A 10,006-nucleotide genomic window follows, 5' to 3' on the forward strand; every position below is an offset into this window, starting at 1 on the left:
TTTTTTGTTTGTATTTTAAAATACATACCATGTGGTCCAAATTGTAATCTTCTCAACATACAAACTCAGATATGATATGTACATGAGTGTGTAAGAGATTTAGTCTTTTAATGAGAATTAGACAATTCATGTCCATGCAACACTGGACAAAACAAAGAACAATAAATGTCTTCTATGGAACATAATGATTTTGGGATCTTCCCCACCCAGCTCATGGAAAACTTAAATGCAAAGTTGTAACATGTGTAGCTTTGACCCAGTGCAGTAAAATGTCTGTTTCTGAAATAGAAAGGATCTACATTATTCACAACTTTATATATTTGGTGAAACAGAGTCACACCTGTGTTATAAGAGGTCAAGATATATTTTCCTTTCTGAGGCTGAAAGGATTCTACTGGTTAGTCAATTTATCATCAATCAGAATTCTACTGGTTAGTCAATTTATCATCAATCAGAAGTCTACATATATACATACATATATATTGAACATCATCTGTAAGATTGACACTTAGGTGCTGTGTGGGTTTACGGAGTAATAAACTGAAGACAAATAAGCAACATAAAACCACAGTAAGCAATAAAAGTCAATATAAAAATCAATTGTAATAAATTGTATGTTCTAACTGCAGGTGGTAGAGAATATCTTCATTTTGAAATTCAACTCAAAGACCATTTACTGGGCACTTACTATGTATTTAATTCTGAAGATTCAGACATGAATAAGCTCAACTTAGTAAGGGAGAGATACAGAAACAATAATTATAATAAAATTTGCTAAATACTCCAGTGGAAAGATGTAAAAAACATGGAAGAAATGTTGGCTGGAGTGGAATGACCAGTGGTGTTTGATCCAAGCATTAAAGCCAGAATAAACATGAATCAGAAAGCCAAGGTGTGCATGCCACACAAAATGTAAAGAGCATACAGGCAACAGACAAGTTTGGGAGAATGATATATATTTCAGAATGGCTGGAAATTAGACTCCAGGGGGAATCCTGGCAAGTGAAGCTAGAAAGGTGAACAGGCTTCAGTTCTTAAATGCCATGCTAGTACTATTGAACTTAATCTTGTAGGCAGTGGAAAACTGTTGATAGATTTCAAGTTAATGCATAACTTGTTCAGATTTGCATTTTAGAAGTGTAACAATAATAATAATAAAAATAGCTTACATTTATTGAGGGCTTGTTATGAACTATGAACTCAGTTCATGCAGTACATGGGTTACTGCATTTAACACAGCGATCATGTAAACTCATTTCCAGAGTTGAGAGCTGAGGTGAATGAACTAGAATGGAAGTAACCAGGGTGGTTTCCTAGACACTGGACCTTGTAGAGGGGTAGGACTTGGAGCGGGAGGCAGAGGGGCAGGCACACCTTATAATGTGCAAAGTAAGAGATGCTCTTGTGTTTATCAGCTTGCCTTCATGAAAAGGTGAGGGGACCTCTAAATTGAACAATACTATGTGTTGTTTAGTTGTCAGTAAAGTTGGCTTGAAGGAGCATGAGGAAGTACTTTAGAGCTTCTAAAAGTCAGGTGGAGGAATTGAGGGCTGATTTCCAGGCAATGGGGATATACTGGTCGTTTCTGAGTGATCTGAGCAGAGGGACTCAGGAAGAATTCTGACTTAGTATGCAGAACACATTGAGGTGATAAAGACCTGGGACTTCTGGAGACAGATGGAACATGGGGGAATTGTGGTAATCCTCACATGAACTTATATCCTGCTGGAAGATGGAGGCTGCAGGACGAGGTGGAGGAAGAAACTGGTGAAATCAACAGGAAATGTGGGAAATGCAGAAGAGGATGAGTTAGAGGTGATTTCAAAATTTCAAGCCTGAGGACCAGGCAGAAATGATGGTGCTGCTGTAAGACCCAGCTGAGAAGAGGGGTCTGTCAGGAACCCCTGCTTGGAGATACTGACTCCACAACTCAGTATCACCAGCTGCAGCTCTAACCCCTGGTCAAAGCCGTGCCACGGGGGCACAGGAGGAAGGGGCATCTCCAAGTCTCACACTCTCCTCAGTATCCCACATAGCTTCTTGGTCTCTCTCATTCCAGAGGTGGTGGCAATGAAATGTTCCCAGTAACTTGGAGTTCATTGGAATGCTCCTGCTATTCACAGGGAAGGCATAACTGGACAAGTTTTGTATTAACGATAGGTCTTGGTGTTATTTCTCTAAGGTGCTGGAGTGGCTAACCCATTTCTCCTCTGGCTGAGGAGTGGTAGCTCTCCCTCCCTTTCTAAAAAGCCCTGGGTTTCAGCCCTGGCTCAATCACTCACAAACTGTGTGTTTTGGGGCAGGTTACTTACCCTCTCTGAGTCACAGGTGAGTCACCTATCAATTAGCTACATCAAAGTGGTCAGGAAGAATTAATTGAGGGGACAATGGTAAAGTGCTTTCTACAGTCCAACACACAGTAGATACTAACTAAAGTTCAGCAGCATCTGCTGCTGTGGCTGTTGGGATGACAATGACAATGGTGAATATCAGGTAGACAAATGCTTTAGTTTCCTTCAAGCCACCAGGCTATTTTACATCCTCTGTGGTTGTTTCTGATGCCTTCCTTGTTTCCCTTCCTCTGCACCAATAAGGGGACCTTTTCTTGCTTCCCCTTTCCTGTTCAGTTGTTCTTCTTGGGTGCCCTTGTTTCATGCCATGCAACCCCCCACTTCTTCTCCAGTGTTAGCCAGGTAACTTGCTGAGGATTCTCTTAGCATATTGTCACCTTGTGTATATCTTCTAATTTTTAATATGAGAGAAATTGGTGATGAGGGAGGTACTTAATCTATTTCAGTTTGGAAGTATAAGTGGAAGAAGGAAAAATAAGAGGAATAAGAAATACTTCAAAGTAATTTTACTTGTTTTTTTTAACTGAAGTATGGCTGACACACAATGTTACATTAGTTTCAGCTGTACAACATAATGATCAACAACTGAAAAGTAATTTCAAAAGCAGAGAAAATCTGGAGAGTTTCCCTCTGCCTCATTTCATAAATGTGCTGCTGAATTGCACGAAGGACAAGCTTCCTGAGGGTGAGAGCCATCTTTCTTCTTTCATATGTCCTGAATTGCATGGGCACATGGTAGGTGCTTAATAAAACATTTGGTCAAAGAACTGGCTTTCAATAAATCCTCACCTCCTGCTGACAAAAATGTTTGCCAAAGGTGAGAAAACTGGAAGTCAGAAACAAGCAAATTGGTGAATCCCCATGTATTATATTTGAACTATTGTTTGATACTGACCTATATTCTCAACAGCTTCCAGATGTCCATTTTGGCCCCAGGTGTCACAATTTTCTCAAAATGTTTGTAAAAATTCATGAAGAGATGTGGGATTGGGCAAAACCATAGGGCCTGAGAAATTCAGAAACTTTGATAATATCATGTAAGGAAAATATTGAAGACACTCTTTAGAAAGGGAGACCTATTAGTGAGATTGGCATTTCTGAGAAGTAAATGGAGGAAAAAGGGATTCATGAGCAGAAGTTTACTTGATGGGTAAACATTGGTTATATTAACAAATAAGTCAGTAAAATAAACCAGTAAGATAATATATATGAAAGGGTTCTATTAACAGGCAAGTGCTAAATAAGCATGCATGATTGGTGTTATGATGTTTGTTTTGTCATAGGACTCTTCTCTGAGATCCATCTTCTCCACATGGAATCCAGTACAAATAATGTGACTGAGTTAATTTTCACTGGTCTTTTCCAGGATCCGGAGGTGCAGAGAGTGTGTTTTGTTGTGTTTCTTCCCATGTACCTGGCCACATTGGTGGGCAATGGCCTCATTGTCCTGACAGTCAATGTCAGTAAGAGTCTGCATTCCCCCATGTACTTCTTCCTTAGCTACCTTTCCCTGGTGGAGATCACTTACTCCTCTACTATTGTCCCTAAATTCATCACAGACTTACTTGCCAAGATTAAAACCATTTCCCTGGAGGGCTGTGTGGCTCAGATATTCTTCTTCCACTTCTTTGGGGTCACTGAGATCCTTTTGCTTGTGGTGATGGCCTATGATCGCTATGTGGCCATCTGCAAGCCTCTTCATTATATGAACATTATGAGCCACCAACTGTGTCATGTACTGGTGACTGGCTCCTGGCTTGGTGGCTTTTTTCATTCCATTATACAGATTCTCATCACCATCCGGTTGCCCTTCTGTGGTCCCAATGTGATTGACCACTACTTCTGTGATCTTCAGCCATTATTCAAACTTGCCTGCACTGACACTTCTATGGAGGGGGTTATTGTGTTGGCTAACAGTGGCTTAATTGCTTTGTGCTCCTTTCTCATCTTGGTGTCCTCCTATGTTGTCATCCTGTTCAACTTGAGGAATCATTCTGCAGAGGGGAGGTACAAAGCCCTCTCCACCTGTGCCTCTCACATCACGGTGGTCCTTTTGTTCTTTGGACCTGCCATCTTCCTCTACATGCGAGCCTCCTCCACCTTCACTGAGGACAAACTGGTGGCTGTGTTCTACACAGTTGTCACCCCCATGCTGAACCCCATCATCTACACACTCAGAAATGCAGAGGTGAAAATTGCCATGAGGAGGTTGGGGGGCAAAAAGAACTCAGGAATGGAGTGAAAAATGGGAAAGTGGTAAAGAAAAACACATGTCTGATTATTTGTTTTTGAAATGGATTTTGATTTCAGTGGGACATTCAGGAATGGCAGAAACAAATGTAAGGACTTAATATTGCTGCTTCTGTGATTCTCCTTAGAACAAAAAACTTGGTTGGTATCCTGGTGTAATGTTCCAAGGACAGAGATCAAATTGGCTCCATGATATCCAACAGTGTCATGGGATTGGGTAATACTGAGACTCAAACTAAATGCAAATGCAAAGGAGAATATTTTGACAGGTGTTTTGTAAGTTAAAGTACTTCTATTATATACTTTCATCCTCCCTCCCTCCTTTCTCCCTCCCTCCCTCCCTTCTCCCTCCCTCCCTTCTCCTTTCCTTGTTCAACCTCCTAATAACAACCTATATTTCATTAAGAAGGGAAACCAAAGAGAGGAATTATCATGGGATATTTGAAGAGGGTACCAATGTGATCTTCTCTTCCTGTGTGGAGAAGTGTATCTTTGAAAATTGTGTCCAAGAATTTTTCTGTTATTCTGATTTGTTCTCGGCATCTTGTACCATAGACCATCTAATTACAAGTACCGAAAAAATCTCTGGGGCAATTTCAGTTCTTGTGACATGTTGGTACAAAAGGTAGTTCTTCAATCTCCGCAAGCCCTTTCACAATGTCCAGGATCCATAAATTAAAAAAAATATCAAAATGGCATAGGTTCTAGCTGTCAGTAGGGAAAGATCAAGTCAACATTTTAATGAAAAGATCACTTTTAGGCTTATCCAAATATAAATAAACACAGAATGTAGAAAATTCTTATTAGGCCTAAGTTGAAGAATGTAAGGGAGGGAAATACTGTCCATGCATGTTTCTACTCCAGACTTCTGTCCTTTATTCTAAGTGACCATGCCAAGTCCACTTCTTTTCATGCCTATTAGTGTTTCTTCGTGAAGTAGGATGAGACAGTCTGTGCCTCTGTTATTGTGATCCCAGTGTGATTGACCATTACTTCTGTGATCTTCAGCCATTATCCAAGCTTGCCTGCACTGACACCTTTGTGGAGGGGGGTTATTGTGTTGGCCAACAGTTGTTTAATTGCTCCTTCCTCATCTTGGTGACCTCGTATATCCTTCCACCTCTCTGAAATTCCACTTCACCCAACTGATGTATATCATTGTGGACAATTTAGAGAATATAATAAAATTTGCCCCTTTGGCTTTGGAATTACAAAGAATGGCTTTGCATTTGCACTCCATCCTTTCACCTCTCCTTGAGGATCAGGTGAAAGAATTCAGACAGCTTCCTTGCAGAGGGATGGAGCATCACAGGTGTGCTATAGGCCGTAGGGACTTGTCTCTTTCTCCTTGGGTTCTGACTGAACATATAGGTGAATAGTGGTTTTAAAGGCACCAGGAAACCTCCCCCACTTCTCCAATAATCATGGCCTGGGATGACATCATCATTAAACCCTGAGGAAATACTGCTTCTGCCCAGAATAATTTTACCACACTTTTTCATATGGCAATATCCTATACATCCTTTAAGACCTAGGTTAAAGTCATCTCCCTTATGAGGCCTTCTCTGACTTCCCTCCTCCTTGTGTTGAATTTGTGTCTCCTGTCCATGGTTATATTTATATCCCTTTATCATTGCCCTTATCACTTTGATTATAATTATTTTATATGTGTTTTTTTTCAGGGGCAAGACCATTCACTGTCCCCTCTTTGTGGCTCTAAATATGCATGTAGCTGGTGCTTCATAAGTGCTTGTTGGAAAAAAAAGTGCTTGTTGAATTAACCCTTTATGCCCATGCACTGTCCTCTCTCTATTATTTCGTATTGATTCTCTCTGAACACTTTCATGGTGAAGAGCCCAGCTCTTTCTGTTAAAATTTTAAGAGCCCAACCTCTGAAGTTTAGTAGGATGTTCCAATTGCCTATAGCACAACCCAAGATCCAAGCTACTTCACTTCTCTGAACATTGCTTTTGCACAATTAAAATAAGGTTAATAATAGCATGTATTCCCAAGATTATTCTGAATATTAAATACAATATATGTAAAGCTTTTAGAAAATAACAGGGTAGAGTTGTACCATGGACTCAATAAATGTTAGTCATCATCTCATTATTATTGCTGCTGGTCATTTTATTTTACAAAATGACTACATGTCTGTCCACACATAGGTCTTCTTTTAGTCCTTTTGAGCTACTGAGAATAGGACTTGATTGTATACAAAAAGCTTTCCAGCACTTAAAGACAGTTCAATTCTTTTGTTTTGAGGCTTCTTTGGGCTCAACATTCTCTGTCACTTAATTGCCTTTGAGGGCCTAGCACAGTACCTGGCATATTGTAGGTGCTCAATAAATGTTTGTTAAATAGATGTTGACTGTATTGTGTGTCAACTGTATTTCAATAAAAAAAAGACTATGACATAACCTCCTCATTGTCTTTTATGCTAAATGTGCTTATATTTTGTTAATATATATTTTAAAGCATGTGGTCCAGAACTAAGCTCAGTGGAGCTCCCCCCTCTCTCTCTCAGTGCTGGCTTGTATTGCAGAAGGCTGGGACATTAGGATGTAGGCTGTGATGGGAGCCACTTACTCATGTGCATGTTTGGGTTCTTTGCTGAGAACTTTGAAAAGAACACCATCAATCAATTGAGTCATTGGATACTGCAGGAGCAGATAACAGCTACACTGACAGAATCATCAAAATTCCCAGGGATTACCTTTCCTACTGAGGGTTGAGACTTGGTGGGTCTATTGAGAGCTAATTACTTGCTTTGTTCTGTTCTCACTGGAAAAACATAGGAATCAAAGGAAAGCATTTTTCCCCATTGTTTAAGAGCCACAGAATGTTGTGAAATATTAAAAACTTCTCAATTCACAGAAGTGTAACAATCTAATTATACCACTTAGCATTGAAGACATGTAGTTAGTTCTCAACTATTGATTCTGTCTGACCATTAAAAAATGTATTAAACATAAAATAAAGAAAAGTTTAAAGATTAAAGAAAAATTAGGAGTGTTGCAAGCTTCTCTGCATGTACAATTTTGTACTCTTCTCACTTATTATTTAATCTTTTAAGGTATAGTTTTCACTGCATGTAGCAGGAAAAAAATGGCAACTTAATGAGATAGAAGTACAAATGTACAGAAAGTGCAGCATGGTTGTGGAGGTCTGACAACATTAGCAGAAATCCAGACTCTGCCATTTTCAGCATGCAGCTTCAACCTCATGACCTCAAAGTGTTGCTAGTGCTCCATACCACTGCTGTCCATTCGAAATTTTTGTCATGCTGGAGATGGTCTGTGTGTGTGCTGAACAAATTTGTAGTGACTTTTGAGCACTGAAATGAACTAGTAAGAGCAAGGAACTAAATTTTAAATTTTATTTAATTTTAAGAAGTTTAAATTTTAAAAGCTACATGTAGTGGGACACCTGGGTGCCCCAGTCAGTTAAGTGTCGATTCTTGATTTTGGCTCAGGTCATGATCTCAGGGTCATGAGATTGAGCCTTGCATAGGGCCCCACACTGGGCCTGGAGCCTGCTTAGGATTCTCTCTCTCCCTCTCCCTCTGTCCCTCCTGCCCCTCTAAAAAAAAAAAGCTGCATGTGGTTAATGGATGCCATATTGGACAACACCACTCTTAGCATTTCATCTACATCCTAGGAGGCAGGAAATGGAAGAAGGGGTGGATAAACTGATCACTTTCTCTCTTTTTCAAAAATTTTCTTTATTTACTTGAGAGAGAGTGAGAGAGAGAAAGCACAAGTGGGGTGAGGGGCAGAAGTAGAAGCAGACTCCCTGCCAAGCAGGGAGCCTGATGTGGGCTTGATCCCAGGACTCTGGGATCATGACCTGAGGCAAAGACAGATGCTTAACTGACTGAACCACCCAAGAGCCCCTGATCACTTTCTCTTTTATGGGATTATCCAAAAGTGCTACATAGCAATTTTGCTCTCATCTTATTTGACTGAAGTTAATCACGTGGTTACCCTTAATTGCAAGGGAGACAAGAAAGTATAATCTTTTATTCTAAGTGGAATTATGTTTGGCTAAGATCAGGGTGTTTTGTTCCTAAAGAGAAGGGTGAGTTTGGATATAGCCCAAGTGTCCATCAACTGATGAATGGATAAGGAAGATGTGGTATATATATATACAATGGGATATTATTCAGCCATAAAAAAGAATGAAATCTTGCTATTTGCAATAACATGGATAGAGCTAGAGTATTATGCTAAACAAAATAAGTGAAGACAAATAACATATGATTTCACCCATATGTGGAATTTAAGAAACAAAACAAATGAGTAAAGGGAAAAAAAAAGAGAGAGAGAGCAAACCAAGAAACAGACTCTTAATTATAGAGAACAATCTGATGATGGTTATCAGAATGGAGGTGGGTGGAGGGATGGACTAAATAGGTGATGGGGATTAGGGAGTGCACTTGTGATGAGCACTGGGTGTTGTATGTAAGTGTTGAACCACTACACTGTACACCTAAACTAATATTACACTGTATGTTAACTAACTGGCATTTAAATAAAAGCTTGAAAAAATAGAGAAGGGGGAATTGATGTAAATATTGCCATATATTCTCAGACAGTGTATTACATACCAATTTCCTGAGCAATTAAAAATTTTCATAAGTTATTTATAATGGCTTGATAATATCAGCAGTCTAATTGTAGCATAGTTTACTTAATCATTCACCTATTTCAAAGCTATTAGATTTACTTAATAATTTAATAAGTCTTTTTTATATATATTAGTGTTGAAAGTGTTCTTTTTAATTTATTTTTTCTTTAAAATTTTTATTGTTATGTTATGCACCATACATTACATCATGTTTTTTAAATAATTTTTTATTGTTATGTTAATCACCATACATTACATCATTAGTTTTTGATGTAGTGTTCCATGATTCATTGTTTGTGCATAACACACAGTGCTCCACGCAGAATGTGCTCCAATTTTCCCCCCTTCATTCTTCCCCTCCTGCTATCTTCTTCTTCTTTTTTTTCTTAACATATATTGCATTATTTGATTCAGAGGTACAGATCTGTGATTCAACAGTCTTGCACAATTCACAGCGCTCACCATAGCACATACCCTCCCCAATGTCTATCACCCAGCCACCCCATTCCTCCTACCCCACCCCCACTCCAGCAACCCTCAGTTTCCTGAGATTAAGAATTCCTCATATCAGTGAGGTCATATGATACATGTCTTTCTCTGACTGACTTATTTCGCTCAGCATAACACCCTCCAGTTCCAACCACATCGTTGCAAATGGCAAGATCTCATTCCTTTTGATGGCTGCATAATATTCCATTGTGTATATATACCACTTCTTCTTTATCCATTCATCTGTCAGTGGACATCTTGGCTCTTTCCACAGTTTGGCTATTGTG

General features: G+C 39.3%; 1 protein-coding gene across 1 annotated transcript; it reads left to right on the forward strand.

Moving 5' to 3' along the window:
* Window positions 1–2,387: 2,387 nt before the first annotated feature.
* On the forward strand, window positions 2,388–4,593 carry LOC113914640 (olfactory receptor 4B1). Its single transcript, XM_027580056.1, has 2 exons — window positions 2,388–2,395; window positions 3,675–4,593. Exons 1-2 carry the CDS (start codon window positions 2,388–2,390, stop codon window positions 4,591–4,593), a joined length of 927 nt encoding a protein of 308 aa, XP_027435857.1.
* The last annotated feature ends 5,413 nt before the right edge of the window (window positions 4,594–10,006 follow it).

Source organism: Zalophus californianus, chromosome 11 (genome assembly GCF_009762305.2).
Source record: "Zalophus californianus isolate mZalCal1 chromosome 11, mZalCal1.pri.v2, whole genome shotgun sequence".
Taxonomy (NCBI): domain Eukaryota; kingdom Metazoa; phylum Chordata; class Mammalia; order Carnivora; family Otariidae; genus Zalophus; species Zalophus californianus.